At 46.6% G+C, this 18,573-nt stretch overlaps 9 protein-coding genes across 9 annotated transcripts; 5 read left to right on the forward strand and 4 right to left on the reverse strand.

Annotated features, from left to right (window-relative positions):
• Positions 1-96: 96 nt before the first annotated feature.
• Positions 97-2,454, forward strand: N7479_005459 (RIX1/PELP1 family protein; the record flags this gene model as incomplete). Its single annotated transcript, XM_057253156.1, has 2 exons — positions 97-429; positions 493-2,454. 2 exons carry the CDS (start codon positions 97-99, stop codon positions 2,452-2,454), a joined length of 2,295 nt encoding a protein of 764 aa, XP_057107018.1.
• Positions 2,455-2,565: 111 nt separating this feature from the next.
• On the reverse strand, positions 2,566-4,152 carry N7479_005460 (wax synthase family protein; the record flags this gene model as incomplete). The annotated part of the gene is made up of 1 exon (XM_057253157.1): positions 2,566-4,152. One exon carries the CDS (start codon positions 4,150-4,152, stop codon positions 2,566-2,568), a length of 1,587 nt encoding a protein of 528 aa, XP_057107019.1.
• A 2,507-nt stretch (positions 4,153-6,659) lies between these two features.
• N7479_005461 (HNH endonuclease signature motif containing protein) lies at positions 6,660-8,156 on the reverse strand (the record flags this gene model as incomplete). The annotated part of the gene is made up of 3 exons (XM_057253158.1): positions 6,660-7,523; positions 7,578-7,834; positions 7,913-8,156. 3 exons carry the CDS (start codon positions 8,154-8,156, stop codon positions 6,660-6,662), a joined length of 1,365 nt encoding a protein of 454 aa, XP_057107020.1.
• Positions 8,157-8,835: 679 nt separating this feature from the next.
• N7479_005462 (DUF3632 domain-containing protein) lies at positions 8,836-9,711 on the forward strand (the record flags this gene model as incomplete). Its single annotated transcript, XM_057253159.1, has 1 exon — positions 8,836-9,711. The coding sequence occupies one exon, from the start codon at positions 8,836-8,838 to the stop codon at positions 9,709-9,711; it is 876 nt and encodes a 291-aa protein (XP_057107021.1).
• Positions 9,712-10,295: 584 nt separating this feature from the next.
• Positions 10,296-11,743, forward strand: N7479_005463 (uncharacterized protein; the record flags this gene model as incomplete). The annotated part of the gene is made up of 2 exons (XM_057253160.1): positions 10,296-10,318; positions 11,275-11,743. 2 exons carry the CDS (start codon positions 10,296-10,298, stop codon positions 11,741-11,743), a joined length of 492 nt encoding a protein of 163 aa, XP_057107022.1.
• Positions 11,744-12,797: 1,054 nt separating this feature from the next.
• N7479_005464 (SDR family NAD(P)-dependent oxidoreductase) lies at positions 12,798-13,703 on the forward strand (the record flags this gene model as incomplete). The annotated part of the gene is made up of 3 exons (XM_057253161.1): positions 12,798-12,853; positions 12,920-13,350; positions 13,432-13,703. 3 exons carry the CDS (start codon positions 12,798-12,800, stop codon positions 13,701-13,703), a joined length of 759 nt encoding a protein of 252 aa, XP_057107023.1.
• A 571-nt stretch (positions 13,704-14,274) lies between these two features.
• On the reverse strand, positions 14,275-15,678 carry N7479_005465 (uncharacterized protein; the record flags this gene model as incomplete). The annotated part of the gene is made up of 4 exons (XM_057253162.1): positions 14,275-14,519; positions 14,585-15,173; positions 15,242-15,367; positions 15,433-15,678. 4 exons carry the CDS (start codon positions 15,676-15,678, stop codon positions 14,275-14,277), a joined length of 1,206 nt encoding a protein of 401 aa, XP_057107024.1.
• Positions 15,679-16,558: 880 nt separating this feature from the next.
• Positions 16,559-17,034, forward strand: N7479_005466 (RidA family protein; the record flags this gene model as incomplete). Its single annotated transcript, XM_057253163.1, has 3 exons — positions 16,559-16,610; positions 16,667-16,740; positions 16,810-17,034. The coding sequence occupies 3 exons, from the start codon at positions 16,559-16,561 to the stop codon at positions 17,032-17,034; spliced, it is 351 nt and encodes a 116-aa protein (XP_057107025.1).
• Positions 17,035-17,584: 550 nt separating this feature from the next.
• On the reverse strand, positions 17,585-18,385 carry N7479_005467 (HpcH/HpaI aldolase family protein; the record flags this gene model as incomplete). The annotated part of the gene is made up of 1 exon (XM_057253164.1): positions 17,585-18,385. One exon carries the CDS (start codon positions 18,383-18,385, stop codon positions 17,585-17,587), a length of 801 nt encoding a protein of 266 aa, XP_057107026.1.
• Positions 18,386-18,573: the final 188 nt, after the last annotated feature.

Raw genomic sequence — 18,573 nt, forward strand, 5'->3', positions numbered from 1 at the left:
CGATAAGACTTCCACCTTTTGTCTGCACTTATTTTTTTCTATTAATTGGCCTGATTTTTGACTTAAGACCTGTTATATAGGTCTGTTTCAATCGCCATGTCCTCCACTACTTTGCGCGCCATCACGCATCGCCTGACAACCACTCCTGTCGAGCAACTACCTTCGATCGCTTCGTTCCTTGCGACTTCATTGAACGATTGCGCTGAGCTGCTCTCTACCCCTCAAACTCAGAAAACTGGCAAATCGGACTCCGATAATTCTGTCCAAATCCATAAACTGAAGACTAGACTGGCAAGTCTGTTGCAGGATCGCAGTGTTGAGGGAAGATGGACCGCCGTTGTTCTGGTGAAAGCTACTGTCGAAGCTGGCCAATGGGAAATTCTGCGTGGCTATGAACCCATTGTTCGCAGTTTGATCAGTATCCTCGCGGTATGAATTGATTTGAATACCGATATCTATCTATGCTGGCTCCATTGACTAATGCGTTTCTAGAAACCCGATCCAATCTCCACGAGAAAGATGTGTATTATCACCCTAACTCGTATTTTCCACCTCACATACCAGTACCCAACACTTGTCCGTGAGATTACAACCCCGCAGCTTCCGGGATTCATTACTGCCGCCTTGAACTTGGTCTCCACCATCACGAAGACTTCCTCTGGCTCAACCCGGAAGCCGAAGCCCAACACCCCATTCATGGAAATTGTTTTGCAAGCCTTGCTGGAATTGATCCCAAGACATGTTACTATCTTCCGGCCATTTGGTGCCCAGCTGCGAACTCTTCTCGCCGAAGTAATTGGTTCTTCTTCGCCTGCGTATTTCCCGGAGCCTGTGATCAACGCAGCTGAACAGCTGCTTGTCTCTCTCCACAAGTGCGCACCCAAGGATCAGGCGGGTTCTGGATGGAAGGATGATTGCAAGTCAACGATTCTGTCCATTCACAGAACCACTGATCACGTTTTCCGAGCCGTTGTAGAGCAGTGGGAGTCTGTCGATGCTAGTCTGGTGCACACACGGCCAAACTATAGCCAAGAAATGGGTGACGGGGCTCCAGATGGTCTTGGACTTCCAGGCTGGAGTGGACTGCACTCGGGTGTGGATAGGTTGATTGCGCTACTGCAGATTCTGTCTGATTTCATCTCGATGCCATCCGCAGCCGCAGTTGCTCTTCCGATGGGCTCCATCCTCGATTTAACCTCCCGACTTACTTCTGTCACTGTTCCGCCCAATGGTGCCGCATCGTCTCAATCTGGCATTCAGTTCAACCAGGAAATTAGCCGTGACGAGCGAGAGGCACTTTGGATGGAGCTGCCTCGCATTCACATTGCGTGCATGGGCTTGCTTTCTAACGTTGTCAGTATCTTGGCCACCAGCGCAACCTCAGTAACACAGACTATTCTAGAGCAGGCTGTCTGGACTTTCAAGGGCGAAAAGTTCAACAGAGACCTGCGCTCAGCCATCTATGCCTTGCTTCGTTCTCTGGTGCCGGTGAACGGACCCGCGATGACCAGACAGAGTGTGGTGTCTTTGACAACCATCCTACGCTCTTGCTGCAATGATCTATTGCCGCCGGCTGAAGATTCCAACTCCACGGGAAATTCGGGCTCCGACCCTAAATCAAAGTCAAAGGGCGGACAAGGAACTGCCAATGCGGACTCGTTTTTCAACCCTGATCTTCAGAAATCCCGCCAGGCACAAGCGGCCTCTCCGTTTTTGGACGTTCAGCAAAATGCATCCGGACTTTTGCAGGCTGTGTTCGTTTCTATTCCCGCCGAGCTTGTTCCGCCCTCCATCAGGGCTGAAATGGACCGCTCCATCATTTTGACATCCGACAAGGATGCGATGTTTGCCAGCGTACTCAACCCTGTCCCGGCAATCAAGGGCCATGGAGCAGGCTCGAGTATCATTCCATTCCTGACTAGGCCTTATGCTGATCAGATGGAGGTGGAGGCACTCGTCCGTCCCCGGATGCCAGTCTTGATGACCGCACCCGAGCTTGACGCCTATGTTGATGAAGACGAGGAAGAAGCAGAAGACGAGGACATGGCTGATGGCACATACAACGCCGCCCCAAAGACTACCGAATTTCTGAAGCAACCTGTGTCGGTTCCCCTGCAAGTGCCGAAGTCGGACCATTCGAAGGCCACAACTCCAGTGCCTACTTTCCACAAGCGGACCTACACCGAGGAATCCACAGCCGAGGAGCCCACACCGCAGAAGCAGGATATTCAAATCAAGAAGGCGCGATTCGACGAAATTATCTCAAGCACCCCGGCTCCTGAAATCACTAGCATTGAGGCACCAAAGGTTTTCACGCAGATGTCCACCACATCTACAACCGTGGCCTTGCAGGCTCCAGAGGTGGCTATTGATGATAGCGATGATGAGTTGCCCACTTTGAATATCGAATCTGACACCGACGAAGAGGATGACGATGTCACAATGGAAGGATAGACGATGTTATTATAGGTCTTAGAAACAGTCGATCATGTAATTTATTTCATGTATACGCTATCAATGACTTCATGACCCCGAAAATAACCCGAAAATTTAGATCTATCAATTCTATAGCACCCGTATGCCACTCCCCCAGTATGTACTATCACTCCAGTACCGGAACCAGGGCTCATTCCAGCACCACCAACTTTGGCCTTGAAACCCAAATCCCAATCCACGAAGTGGACTGATTGGGACAGGCTCCATCAACCATAAGCCACCCTTTGCAAAGTCATCCGCAATGAGACCACCTGAGGCCATCAACCAACAAAATACAAACACGAAGTTTGCCGTTCGTCTCAGCCATCTTGGTGTACCAGCAAGAGGCGATTTTGGGAAGACGAATGTCTTGAAAAACTGCTCTGCCATGATTGCAACACCCTGCAAAGCGAAAAATAGGAATGTTCCGGACACGGGGGATGTATCTGCGATCTGGGTATGGCTTCCACAGGCATGCACAAAGCCGCTAAGACAGAAAGCCACCATCACGTAAGTAACGCGACGGACTTGTAGATGTGAAGCTAGGCCGGCCGGAAGCACGGATAAAATCCAGCGTGCTGAACATACAAAACCATACCGGAAAATTTGGTGCCACCAACGACCCCAGCAACCCGCCAATCCTTCATCAAGGACCGGGATGAAAAATGGCCCGAAGGAATCGGCATACAGCCATGGAGCATCCAATGGTGCGGCGGTCAACTTCTTAGCCCCGTTGGGGAATGCGAGAGATAGCCCCAGGAAGAAGATTGGATTGAGTGCTGTCACGAATTCAAGGGCCGAATACACGCTTATGGCACTGTATAAACGATGACAGAGCTGGGCTATGGGAGTAGGCAATGTGAGATTTGTGAAATAGAAGAAAGGAAATGGTGACAGTGAATCTGTTGGAGAAAGGCCTCGAAAGTAGGGATCTGGCATCAGGATTATGACTTTCAAGATGTCTAGCACAACGTAAGATATGAAAAACTTCCGAAAGGCAGCCTGCAGACGATGTTTGCTGGTGGGATAGGTGGTGGGCTCATGTGCATCGATTCTGCCCATGAATCCTGAATGCAACTGGTCGTGAATTGGTTGTGGAAGAGGACCCAGATGGGAAGCCCGCCAGTTCCATTCTGGCCCTCTTAGGTTGAAAAGCAGTCCTGCGGACCATTCAAGGCGATGCCAAAACTTTTTGGGGTATGACTGCCAAACAAAAAGGTTGCTGCCCCGCTGTGTACCTGTTGGATTGCGCGAGTCGAGCGGCTTTTTGACAGTACTGGGTTCAATCTTCGCGTCATTTTGAGACTTAATATCGACAGGTTTCCGTTCAATGCGCTGGAAATCATGCTCAAGGTCCGTAAACACAAATAACGTAGCATTCCATACTAACCACCACGCGGTGATCAGGCCAAGCATATAGCCATTTCCTCCGATGATTGCCCGTCGGTTTTGTAAAATTTCGATTGTAATTGCAATACAGAGCACGAAAAGGCCCTTTCGAACATAATTTCCGCCCCTGCTTCGAGGAATGGTGAGACCTATCAAAGGTAAAACGTTGAGGATGACAACATGATATAGGAAAATTGGTTTGAAAACCCCTTGCTCTATTAGGGTATCCAGTTCCCTCTCATAGTTCTTGGCCAGATCCCTGTAGGAACTATAGCGGGGATCGGCCATGTGGGACACGGGGGCGCCACTGTAACACTACCTCAGTAGTACTTGGGGATGCGCTAAAAATTCACCGGCTCGGCATTTGAGGAGTCAACCCTTTCCACAGATTAAAGCCCTTGAGTGATATTCGGGGATGAACTGAAGATTTGCTTGGATTTACGTCGGGCAATGTACAACATGAAAAGGTAGCCTAGAGGTGACGTTTGTTAAAAAAGAAATATGTTATCACGTGAAGTACATTTAACTCTAGATACCTCAGGCCACAATTCAATGTCGGTGCATGAAGCCCGGTATACCGGAGGATTTATTAATCCTTCATGTCTTGTAATTAATATTATGTAATCGAGGCTTCATATAAATTGTACCCGGAAGCCGATACAGAAATACAGAGAGTTGAAACCCATTCATTGGACCCCCCTATTTTACAATACCACTTGCTCCAACATTCAACACCACACTACAACAACCATCGACGCAGGCGTTTTGCTCACTAGGTCACAATGATTGAGTTTTACGTATAAGACCGCAGCGACAAGTGACCCGTTACAGTCCAACTATACATATCGTATCTTCCCCCTTGACTGCGTGAGGTCACCAATACTATACTTTTTATGTTTGCAGGTCTCGGGTTTCTACCGCCGCAAGTTGGTTTGGACATCTTTCCATCATCTCCTAACTAAGGCTTTCCATAATTTCCGACCTCCTCTCAGTAGGAATGAAAATGGACTTTTTGATCCCATACAAATGGAAATGAAAAGCTTCATTTTGACACCCGTAAACTGTCCAAGAACATGGAGATATTTCTATTTCTATAGGATCAAAAGCTTCATTTTTATAGGTTAACGGCGCCTAAAAGCGGTCTGTGCTTTGCACCATGGCATCAAGACGTGTTTTGTACCATCGTACACTAGAAATGTTGACGGATGTCAGTAAATTATATTCTACTGGGACTATGCGATACTCATAAATCCTCCGTAGTTCAGAATTATAGGATCTCCATAGTGATAGTATATTCTACTTGTATGTCATCCAAATATATATTATCTTCACCTCCATGTATAATCTCACTCACTACTCCGTACTGTATCATACATATATTCCAATTGATACTATATTATACCTTATACTATGCATTAGCGAATTAATATATAGGCCTATATCTCCCTCCCGCTACAGTATTTCTGACGGCCGTCAGAAATGTGACGTCAGTCCTACATTTCCCCACACAATCTAATCTTATCATACCTGCAGTCCCACCTGGGCACTCACAACCACAAACAACCCTAGGTATACTCACAATTCATACAACATTTATCTGATCTTAGATCTGTAGAAAAAAAATTAAGGGTTAAGTATAAATACCTATTTCTCACCATTTCAATTCTTCTTCTTCTTTTTCCCCATCATTTTGCATCCTATTACATCTATTTTCACACAAGTGCCTTTGATGCCCGTCGGATTTTTACCATTTTATCTTGCGTCTTTGTCATCATTATGGCGCCTCTCGAGGTCCTCAACCCAGTGGACCAGGCCGCAGTGCACGTCCCCATCCACTTGAAGGCTTCTATAACACTCCGTTCACTGCTGCGTCTATGAAAGACCTCGATTCATCTGCCGCCCGCCTAGCTGGCTGCCTTGGCGTTAAGACAACCTCATCTCTTCGCGCTCTTTTCTCTCCCTCTCACCAAGATACCTACCAAGTCATTAAGAGCTACATCGCTGACCGTCTGGCTGGGTTTGGTGTTGCATCTCTTCCTACGTTCCCCTAGAAATTTCGCTCTATCAAAGCTGCTACTGTCATAGAGGCTGTCGACTATTCTAGCCACTATACCGAACTTCTGCTTCATCCCGAACCACCCACTCTTACCTCTCCGAACGTCACTGAGTCTACCTTCTTCGATATTCGCCAGATGTGGTGGAGCCGCTAGTACATGCTAACATGCGTTAATGATCTTGCGATCAACTCCCAACTTCGTAACACTCCACAGTCCCCTCCATGGTGGTATCCTCGCTGATGCGTGCGGTCTCGGTAAAACACTCACGGCGCTCTCCCTGATCTAGATCACCAACCAACTCCTACCAACCGTCGATGTTCCCTCTGGTACGTTCGCTCCCTCCCTAGTGCTAGTTCCTAATGCCCTAGTTGACACATGGATCTCATAGATAAAAACGCGCGCGCCAGGAGCTACATAAGGAGAATCATCAATATGTAGAGCATTCAGGCAGGAATCAGGCAGAAGATACGATTTTTTCTAATCAAAATGCAGGTCTTTTAATATGTAAACATAAAGTAGGCAGAATATATGGCAGTATAAAAGTAGAGCGGCAGAAAATACGGCAGAATATTAGTTGGAAGGCAGTACTGGGATTTCAGGCATTTTCAGGCAGGGGGGTCGATCTAGCCAGAGGAGGGAGAAGAAGGGGGGGGGGGGGGGGGGGGGGGGTGTCGCTGTAGCACAACCCTAAAGAAACAGAAAGCAAGCTATCGTCGATAAAAAAAAAAGAGGAGCAAGTTATTTGTCGATGGGTTCACTAGAGGATTCACCCATACTAGGTAGATTCCGTGCCTTGGAAGGTGGCGGCGATTGGGTTGGATGTCTGAGAGGTATGTTCTCGGAAAGCACGTTCTCAAAGGGGATACTAGCTCGCTTGCTCGGGGATCCTCCCGGCGACGCTAGAACAAATTTTTCGGGGAAGTTGTGAGTCTCCTTTGCCGGCGATCGTGAGCCTGAGGTAACGGCGACAGAGTCACCATCGGAGTCTAGGTCACTGTCCTCGTCTTCGCCAGCCCCTTGCATACTAGCAATACGACTTAGATGCCATTGCATTGTTAACAACTCCTCCGATGGAAGAGGATGAGTGACTGGGTTGCTTGTCGTCACTGTGAAAATATGTCCGGAGGGGATAACGTTCAACGTCTCACAATGGAAGAGATATCTGTTTCCACCTGGGGATGTGCCGTATCCTTGGGGGTGACTCGGATATGGGTGTGATAGAGTGGGGATATGGTCGGTTTGTTTCTCACTTCCGCGAGGTGGTAACCAATGGAACGCAATATCCATTTTAGTGTTCTGCTGGTAGGTTCTCACAGGACGGAAGGCAAAAATACCATTATCCCAGTAGTTGTGTTCTTGGCTTCCAAGCGTTATCAGATTCTTAACCTGTTCAGTGTTGAACAGATTCGGTTGATTTGAGCCATTGAGCAGCTCAGCCATCCACTTATCGGCTACCTCCCGACCCCAGAAGACTCGAAGCCAGCTCCAAGAGCTATGACTCGCGCTGAAACCATTTAATTTGAAGGGCACAATGTGGGCACAGTGAAGTCCGGGTTGATCACGTTTGGTGAGGATGCATCGGGCGTCATCCCGTTCTAGACACTGAAGGGCGAGGAAGTCAGCATTGCTTTGTCTCTATACTCTCTATAAGCGTACCTTCTTTTTAATTACATCGTCGCGCTTTTGCCGGTCAGGCTGAACTAAACATGGAGCCTGGCCATGGGGGGGGGCTGGATGGTCATCCCAGGAAGTGCGTGGCAGGTTAATCGAACGGTCTCGGAGACCTGGGTGGGCCTTTTCAGGAGACATGGAGCGAGATCTGCTAGCAGGGCCTTGGAATGCTCTAGGCAACCTGGATTCGAATGAAGCTTTGCCTTTTGAGGATGACTTATTCACTTGCTTGCCCCCTGCGACTATGTTATATAACAATTGTCAGCTTGTCCTCATGGAGGCACTTCTTCATGCATTTTTTTTATACACCGTATACTTACCGATCCCAGGAATATCATCTCCGTTGACATTGCCTAGTGTATAAGTCCTCCAGGCAAAAGTAGGATCTTCCTCCTGGACTTTTGCGAAGTGCCGAAGGATCCTGATGTCTGAGAACCAGAGGCTGAAAAAACTTGAACGAGGGAGGGTAGCGAGGCTAGGGTCCTGAGTTATGATCTCTGCAACAAGTTGTTTTCGTTCTTCATCTTCAAACTCAGAAAAAATGTTTTTCTCGTCACGATCCATGATCATACAAAGTAAAGTCTTGGCGAAATTAATGAAGAAGTTGGTTGGAGGATGGAAAAAAAAAGGTGGGGAAACAAAACGTATAGGACGCAGGTCATCCAACCTCAGGGCTGTCCACTGGCCCATAGGCCTTTTTAGTAAGCAGAATTCCGGGTCCCGATCCATCCATGGGCTATAGTCCTTAAGGCATCTAGATTCTAAAGGTTATATGCGTCCACGGCCCTAGGGAAAATAAGTATATCCTCTCCAAGAGCGTTTGAGACAGACTCAAAAAGGATGTGACACGAGAAAAATTGACAAAATAAACAAAATCATAGATGACAGTATGAACATGTTACAGGGAATCCCGACAAGTCGCCATCCCCTGGGAGGTCAGACTGGGATATGGCCCTAGGCCTTAAACAGGAACCTTGGCTTTTGGTATGGTCTAGTGGTAGAATGGCTGTATCATTTCCCACAATACTCCAGGGCTGACTAAAATAGTAAAAAGCCCCCGGGGCCATGACTGGCCTGCCTATGATGTCACGGTTGAGGGGAGAAGAGACATACACCCAACCTGCCTGCCAACATTTTTCAACACGGCTCCTTTTAAGGTAATCAGGTACCGGGAGTACCATCATTCTATACTTAAGTCCCATTAATATCCATCCTCGGTAGTAGGACCTGCATCAACTTCATCATGTCGACAAGTGATTACCAATCCTGGCTCCAGTTAACTGAAGACCGTGAATACCGCACTGCACACCCCCATGCAAAAGTCCTACAGCAACTATTCTCAAACACGATTGATTCAACCACCGCAGTCAAAGAACTGAGCTTGCTCGACTTTATAAATGAGAATACGCCGTGGGCTCTCTGGGGGCTAATCTATGAGGCCGCTGCCGACTTTCCTTCAAGCCATTCCTTATTGCTGGCCCTTTTGATTGAAGCTGAAAAGCTCGATTCAAAGCTACCTGAGTCAGTCCTTCAAGATATACCGCGGGAATGGTCAGGCTGCTTTGGGAGTATGTGGCGCGACAAATGGGATATAATCTCACCTCATGCATTATCCGGATGGACAGTGTCCGCATCCAAGTCAGTCACTAGATGGATCAATATGAATACCTTCTCAGCAAGGCTGCTAGCTACAACTTCTTTTAGTCGAGGCGCAAAGCTTCGTCCTTTGGGCTTGAGTTTATTGACAAAGTGTTTAGAGGCGGACCCGATGAAGTACAAAGAGGGAAGACGCCAGGCACAGTCCGGGCTTCAGAGACACTCACCGTGGTACAAAATGGATGTATCAGAATTATTGGCAGCCGATGTATGCGCCGCTGCACAATGGATCATCTACGCTGGAGTGTTGATGTGGAAGGATGATCGACCTGATAGTCCTGAGTACATTCAGAGAGTTCTACCAGGTAAAACAGACCTTTGGGATGGAAGCCACGGATTTACGGAGGGACGATGGCGGCTGTGGAAGGAGCGGTTCTTGTTTATGGCGGAATACGAGGATATCAGCCCTGATGCCCAGCAAGTTGCACGGAAGGCAGGGCAGATAATGGGCGAATTTCTTTGATGTAAATACCATGGCTTCTCAAAGAACTTGGGAGAATCCGTCTACCCTTACCTATGACATTTTCTGAGATCGGAAGTCCCAAATTACCAATTTCGCCGTTGCTCTGTGACATGGCAATGTGAAAGTCGATAATCTGAATTGGAAAGAGAGTTCAAAACCAGGCAATCCATAGCCATAAAATCAAATCCCGAGAAACTACCATAGGAATCTTTTCCTCTACATACTTGATTTGTATATCTGTCATAAAACACAAAGCCTCCCTGCATTTATAGTAGTCTGCTATGACAGCAATTTTGGCGAGGATCTCCAGGGTGAGCTTCCGGGGTATACTATAGTATTGGCAATTTGACCCTAAATAGCCCGAAGTAGTATCATCAGTGCTTCAATATCCCAGCTTTCTGCAGTGACCTCGACTGAGCTTTTTTTTTGAAAGTAAGTGATGTTTTCTTTTTAGCCTCTAGCCAGTAGCCCTTAGAAAACGGGGAACCAAACATCAAATGCTTAGGCCCATCTGCTAGTTTGAGCAAGCCATGCTCCGAGACTGAACCTACCTACTTACTGTGACTAGTTTACTTCAGCCCAAAATGAAGAGTTTTTGTTCTGGGGAGTGCGTTCAGTTGTTTATCTAGGTTGTAAAAGTCGACCTATGTAGGCAATGAAGCTGGCCGCGTTAAATACATTGAGACCCCTGGCCCAGATCACAATAACTTAACGATCTAGCCATTTGATTGGCTATACCAATTAGTTGCTATAGAGCCCACTCTTTTTTCCTTGGTTTTACTGGGGAATTGGTGTTAGAAAACCTTCGAAGCTGGTCAATAAGAGATCCGTCTTAACTGTGATTTGGATATATATTTTTCATAAAATATTTACTAAACCGCTCTTCAAGTTTAATATGTATCTTTAAATAGTATATTTTGTACTTAGCTTTATGTTGATTTGAGCTTTAAGTATGAAAGTGAGGTGAGCGACTAAAATATCTGATAGGACAAGGTAACATCGCTTCTCAGACTGCTACGTGGCAGGGCTCTGTGCTCCGATCATGATAACCAGTTATATTTACGCGGTTCGTGATTTCAGCCTCACGTTAAAGCAAGGTACCCCACATATCCATAGTCAGGTAGAATGGTTTTAGGAATATAAAGGCTTATTCAGTTGCCCTTCTCTCTCTCTCTCTCTCTCTCTCTCTCTCTCTGTCCGATCTGAAAACTTCATCTCAGAAACATTCTTGTTGTTCCTTGTTCCTGAGAAGCCCCTCTCACAAGCTACCACTCCCACAAGGCCAAGATCCTGCAAAGCACCTGGGAGGAGACCTCCGGTAAGAGCTGCAAGCCAATTCACAAATAATTCACCACTCATAGTTTAGCTTTCTAGCTTCAAGTTTCGAGCAAGCCAGCCTCTAAGAATACAATCTCGACGTCGTGACGCCCAACATGACTACTGATACAGCCACCATTGCCAGCCGTATAGCCTCCGTCTGTTACGGAAGATCGTCGCCAGGAGCAGGGTCTTGGTATAACCCTCAAGCGCTAACGCAGAACTGCGTCTTTGTCTCTCTGGCAGCCGCGCTCGGTATGACTGCACCCGAGCTCTCGAGCAGAACAGGGAACCCCAGCCTAGCAACGAGTCTAGGGGTATGAAGAAGGATGATATCCTAAGGTTGATGAATAAAGCGAAGCAATTAAGACTGGTATCTGAATTTGTTATGTCGGTCCGGGATGTCCCATTCTACTACGGAGACTCGTACGAATCCCGCGAACAGAGGGAGGCTCGGAATAGCCTGGTGCTCTACTATCCAGACGGAGGTCAGTACGGCCATTGTGTTACTGCAATTCGTGAGGAAGATATCAGGGATTATCAGCATGTTGGCGGCCCTGGGTTCAGGAGTGGCCGTGTTGTTACCAAAGAGGTATTGCTAAACGGTTCCCAGGGTACGAACTTCATAGATTGTACAATCCTGGTTAAGGCTGGTGAGGCCTCAGGACTCGGAGACTTCTGGGATCAGGGAAGGTATTGGGAAGCCAAGGAATGATACGCAGGACCAGCAACGTGATCCTCGGGGCACACTCCAACGGAAGCCTGAGGCTAGAGGAAAGTGTATGATTCCTGCAGGAAATTAAAACTCAATATAAGAATTTAATGCACGGGAAGGGTGTATTTAATTGAGGAGTGACCGCTTCTGAACGTGGGTTCCTGGACTACTCGAAACGCAAATACTCAATATCATCATCTTGAGGGCCGTTATCTTCTGCCTAATTTCGCGTCGAATGGAGTAGTAAACCTAAGTTCCTTAGCTATATGGCATTTTGACTACAGCTAACTAATTAATTAGTTAACTAGTATAGATTCGTAGATGATTTAATTTGGATGGTATCGGTTAATTTGTTTGTTAGGATCTATAGTCGGCGAGTTGATGCTGATTTGCAGATTCATTCAAAGTTGAAGTATTCACTAGAGATGGGTGAACGAAACAGATGGTGTAGTCGATCTTAGCCACTAGGCTACTGAGGTGGAGATAGGAAGGCAGGGGCGGATAAGGCAGATCACGATCCAACCCATCGGGTATTCCAACCTTGGAAAGTCATAAATAGAAGATTCTAGGTGTGGCTACTAGTAACAAATTTAGGTATAACCTAGTGTCTACCTCAATAGGTCACCAATTGGTGGTGGTGACCTTTAGGAACACATATGATATACTCCTACTATTCCCATGGACGCGACTATCTCGAAAATAAAAAGGGTTGGGAGTAAAAAGGTAAGCTCAGGATCGCCGCTCTGGATAGATAATGAGGTTGCCTTTGAATAACCTGGTGACTATCTACCTCGTATCTCGAAGGTTGAAATCGTTGGGAGGAGCTCCTCCATGAACCCACACTACCCACTTTTTCTTATTTCAATATTCTCCGCACTCCGCATTTTACGTGGCAATGTGACCTGCAGTCTTTGACTATCAGGAACAGCTTTAGATGGCGGGGAACATCTAACGCCAACGGGGTAATAATGAGGTTCCACAATGAATATCTCTTTCATAGAATCTTCACTCGCTCTGCTGAATCAATATACTTACACTTCTTATATTTCTAAAAATGGCATTCAACGACATTCGAGGAAAATTGGCCGTGATCACTGGCGCATCTGGCGGGTAAGTATGACACCGACCGTTTATACAAGGATATGAAGCTAAGTCACGTCGATTCTCTGGCTTTAGAATTGGTGCAGCTTGCGCCCATCAACTTGCACAACATGGAGTTAATCTCGCCTTGACATACTCGACCAACTTGACATCCTTGAACAACATTGTCGCAGATATACGCTCCAAAAATGCCACGCAGAACCTTCGTATTTCAATCCACCAGGTTGATGTTGGTTCTGGCGATCAAATCGAGGCTATGTTTCGAAAAATTGATTTAGAGCACGGCCAACGCCCAGATATTCTTATATCAAACGCCGGATATGGCAAGCGAATTCCTGATGTGTCGGATATCTCGCTTGAGGAGTTTGATTACACAATGCACATCAACCTCCGCGCTACCTTTATTCTTGTCAAAGGTGTAGTAGAGCACATGAAGGCCCAGAGGTGGGGACGGATCATCTTCATGTCTTCCATCGCTGCTCAAGGCGGAGGCATTAATGGCTGTCGTAAGTCAATTCACTGCCCTTGATACCTTGGCCTTTTTTTTGCCTTTTCAAGGCAATTACTAATTCAATTTCCCATTCTAGACTACGCAGCCTCCAAGGGCGGTCTTACTGGTATGATGAAGAACCTTTCAACGCGACTGGCAGAATACAACATCAGTGTCAACGACGTCGCCCCAGCTATGATCGGTGATACGGGCATGCTTTCCTCTGCCGCAGCATTCCCCGAAGTGACAGCGAGTATTCCTCTAAAGCGGCTAGGAACTCCAGAAGAAACAGCGAATGTTGTTACCATGCTAGTGAAGACTGGGTATATGACGGGCCAGAGCCTCCTTCTAGCTGGAGGGCTGAAATAGGTCCTGTAATTTGGAATAATTTTATTTACATATTCTTCAATCCGGCATATTTCTTTCTGCACTATAAAAAATAAAAGATAATCTTTTCTTAGAATCATTTTGCAGTAGGCACCGGATGGAATTTTTTGTTTTAGAGATAGAAACAAGAGCAGTCGGCCGTTGATGTGGTCTTATGCTGTCTTTTTGATATTCTTTTCAGCCAGTCTTTTCAGCCAGTCTTTTCAGCCAGTCTTTTCAGCCAGTCTTTTCAGCCAGTCTTTTCAGCCAGTCTTTTCAGCCAGTCTTTTTGACAGGCCTTTTCGGATCTGAAATTTTTTACCAGAAATACCTAGCGTTTGATGATGAATTATGGCAGTATGTAGTGTCCCTAATCTACAGTGGCTATGCACCTAGCAGTCAGCCGCGCATCTCATACTACGTAAAATGTATAAATATATATAAAAAAGTATCAAATTGAAACGCTACATATGTCTGAATCTTGCATACAATCTGTTGGCATAAGTCATCCAGAAAAACCAGGGGTAATAATATCAAAACACCAAACACTTCCAATCATTGTCAGCATTATAGCTCAAACGGGCAGGACAACCTTTATACCCATGTATTCTCGCTGGTGCATAATCTTGCCATCAATGAGAACCTGATCAGCGCCAACTCTGTTGCGCTCTTGATCCGTAGGATCAGTAGCGGTAGCAATCTGGATTTCGCGCCATTGACGGTTGGTAGGCACAAGTTTTCCTTGGGATGTGAGGTTCTTGAACTCCTTGTAGACACCCTGTTCCTCAACGCAGCCCACTCTTTGGATAAGAGGAGATTCTAAAAAGTATTATGTTAGCGTACTCGTTATGGTTATACGTGTGTGTTGATCTCAATCTACTAACCTGTTGCGGGACCCATGCGCAATTCACCAACAGAGCTGTTGAAGAGCACGAGTGAGAGACGCTCCTCCTGCAATTGATCGACAGGAGGCTTGTAAACACGATGACGAGTAGCCTTGAAATGGCCACCAGAAACAATTTCCAGGGTATCACCGATGTTGATGACAAGCGCACCGGGCTTGTAGGGGACGTAGTACCACTGTTCGTCACGGCCCCAGATCTGGAGACACGAGATGGGGACGGAGAAGAGCAATGTTGTCAGACCGAAGTCAGTGTGACCGTGCATGCGCAGGCCCTTGGATGCCTCTTCGGTCTTCTTCTGGACGGGGCGGAAAAGTGCATGGCGGAAGTAGCCCTCGCCAGTTGGGCAACCGTGTGACTGGACGTTATCCCAGAGGTAGTCATCGGGCAACTCGAGAACGCGGGAGAAGAGAGTCAGAAGGCGGCGGTTGACGGACTTGGTCAGGTAGTTGGAGAACTCTTCAATCTCATCCATAAAGGGGTGGAGACATTTGGGTACACGGTTGATGTCGCTCCAGTCGGGCTTGTACCAGTTGAACTGCTCGATGCCGTCTTCGGGTCCACGTTCGCGCTAAAGGGGAAAGTAAGTATATACGTAAGGAATTGTATTTTCTTGACGCATGAGGTAGATCCTCTTACCTTGAATCCGTAAGGATGTTTGTAGCCAGACCAAACACCAGTTTCAGGGTCAAACAGAAGGCGTTCCTTGTCCTCTTCGCTAATGTTGTGGTATAGATATTGTGCAAGAGAGAATTGGCGGTGGAGCTATTGAAAAAGATAGGTTATTAGCGATGTTGGTATTAGAATATTTCCCGAGAACCAAGATTTACCTGCTCTAGGGAGATTCCGTAGTTCTCGAGGAAAAGGAATCCATCATCACGAATGGCGCCCTTAACCTGCTGGACAAGCTTGTCAACAACGGCAGGGTCATCCGAGTCCATCAAAGAAAGATCAATGGAGCTAAGCTCAGCAAAGTTCTCTTTTTGCTGAGTGATTGGCGGGGGAACCCATGTTGGAACAAAAGGCTTGCCAGGTAGATCAGCGGCAGGGGGGTTGAAGGGGGCTGCGGGTGCCATGGTAATGTATGTGTAAAAAAGATTCAATATTGTAATCGATGCTGAAGACAGTAGATGAGAGACTATCTGATCGAGTTCTATACCTACTTTATACTAATCTGATGAGGCATGGAAGCCTATCTGCGTATCCGATATCCGGGGAGGCAAGTATGGCATGCTTCATTCAGTTAGATTAGATCAGATGAGAGCAGGACTACATCTGCTAGTGCGCCACCGAATTTTGAGCACGATAATCGTCATGTTGGATGCTCCCTGTTGCATTTCCCCATATTTCCCAGATGTCTCAGCTGGTCACTTTTTGTTATCATAAACGGAAACTCGGAGGGCTCCTCTGCCTTAGCGCGAAAATGGCATCTATGGATGTGGAACGTTAAGCATAAACTAAAAGGTTGGCACTAGACCGAGATTGGAAGAAGATTTACAGCTGATCATTGTCGGGAGTGAGGTATGTATAAGTGTTGATTGTGGCCACTTGGTCAATACTGATTGCTAGGCGGGACTCGGGGACTTTTCTCACTCTGATAAGCATTTAAGTAATATGGCCGCAATAATCTACCCAAATGAATGTGCTCCTCCCATTTATCACTCCTCCCTCCTCCTACTCCTCCTCCTCTCACTCCTCTCACTCCACCCACCATATCCCCTGGAAGGTGATAACAAATAAATTAGTACTAAAAAAATAATGCTCCTCCATTGCGATAATGGGTAATTGCCCCTCATTTTGATTAGCAAAATGCCTCGGATAGCCAGGCATGGAGGGGTAGCTTGAACAATTTAAACAAGCTCATTGTCTACATGTAGTACTTCTGAATTTCAAATTTCTTTACACACTCTTCAAAATCTACCAAAAAACTCCCATACTCTCTTCAAATCCATCAAGATGTCTCGTCAACTCATCTCCAGCGAGAAGTTCCCTACCAAGCCTCACAATTGTGAGTATCTGCATGCAAAACAAAAGAGAATAAAGATAACTGACCAAGCTATTTAGGCCCTGCCGTCAAGGTTCCCGGCCTTGTCTTCTGCGCAGGCCAAACTGCCACAGGAGAGATTAAGCAGGCTACCGTAAGTTCAATTGCACAAGCAGTTGTCGGTTACAGAGGCATAAACTGACTCTTTGCTTCTTTTATACAGAGAACAGCTCTGCAGAACCTGAAGGAGGTCCTCGAGCTCTCCGGGTCTTCCCTTGAGCAGGTCGTCAAGTACAACGTCTACCTCGCCGATATGAAGGATTTCGCCGCTATGAACGAGGCCTACATCGATTTCCTCCCTCAGCCTATGCCCTCGCGCTCATGCCTCCAGGCGGTTGCCCCTGGAAATGGCACTGTCATTGAGATCGAGTGTATCGCGCAAGCTTAAATTATGATATTATGAAAATGGCTAGAATATAGATGATAAAAATTAAAATTATTTTTGAATACAGCATCAAGTTTTCGTATGACGTAGAGCCGAGTAACCAATATCCGACTATATGATTGTGAGCTGATATATAATTGGACATTATCTTAATCAAGCGCCTACATAACACTAGGAGTTGAACCTAGTATATGTTATGAATTACATTAGACAGCAAGGGAATTTATTTTAGGGACAAAAAGGCCTACTGGCTCTTAGTTTCCCATGTTTGAGATAAGACATGTAGCTACCTATATGTAAGTATCGGAGTTTCTCCGAGCTTAAAGTTGCATCAACAAATTATGCCCCCCAACGTCTTTTTCTGCCGCTATAAAACTGAGAAGTGGAAGGAAAGATCTAAAGAAAAAGACTGCCAAAAAGACGTAAGACAGCATATGCGGCCGACTATTATTGTGCAATGTAAATTGGAAAAGAAGTATTGGAACTCAATTTTGTCTATTTAAAATATATATATGAAAGTCTATCGTAAGGTAACATAAAATCGCCAACCATCTCATGAGCGAGCAATATCAAACTCTGCCATGTACCAGTTCTGAAGTGCCTTGGTGTCACCGGTAACGGCAACGGTATCATAACGTTCCCGAGCCTCCTTGGCAGCGGTACCATTGTTGACCATGCGACCAGCCCACTTTCCGTGTTTGCGGGCAGCAGCAATAATCTTATCAATAGCAGCAATGAACTCAGGCTCATCGCCACGAGCAGGTGTGTATCCGAGCAGAGACTGGGCAAGATCATTGGGGCCAATGAAGACAAGGTCTACACCGGGCACAGCACAGATAGCATCGACGTTCTCGACACCGGCGCGAGTCTCTATTTGAATCATGGTAATGATAGTCTCGTTGGCCGACTTCATGTACTCGGGAGTTGTGAGGCCGTGGGCGATAGCAGGGAAAGCTGAGCCCTGACCACGCACACCCTGGGGAGGGAACTTGGAGGAAGCGACAATTTGTTCGGCCTCTTCGGCGTTGTTGATCTGGGGAACCATGATGCCATGGGCACCGGTATCGAGGGCGCGCTTGAGGATATCGTGGGCAGGGCCACGGATGCGGATGACCGGGGAGACACCGAGGGCGGAGATGGCAGCGACAGAGTTGTGCATGGCATCGTCGCCGATGTGTCCGTGCTCACAATCAATGATGATACCGTCGACACCGGTCAAGGCGACGATCTGAGCCTGGCGAATGGAGGGGATGGCCATGAAGGTCATGAGCGGGTACTCGCCGGCCTTCAGCTTGTTGAGAAGTCTCAACCGAGAGTTGTCGATTGAGGTTGTGAGAGCGGTAGTGTAAGCCATTGTGGTGGTTGTAGTGTTGGTAGAGAGGTAGTGGTAGACGTATCAGAATATAGAGACAATAAGGAATTGAGAGTGGGATGAAGAACAAGAGTTGTCGATAAGATGCTAGTTTAAGTATCATTTATTGATTTACGTATCCTTATCCCCCTCATTCCCCTCATTCTAAACTAATTATAAATTAATTAAAA

The sequence above is a fragment of the Penicillium vulpinum genome (assembly GCF_028829585.1).
Source record: "Penicillium vulpinum strain IBT 29486 chromosome Unknown utg000003l_segment0_segment0, whole genome shotgun sequence".
NCBI classification, from domain to species: domain Eukaryota; kingdom Fungi; phylum Ascomycota; class Eurotiomycetes; order Eurotiales; family Aspergillaceae; genus Penicillium; species Penicillium vulpinum.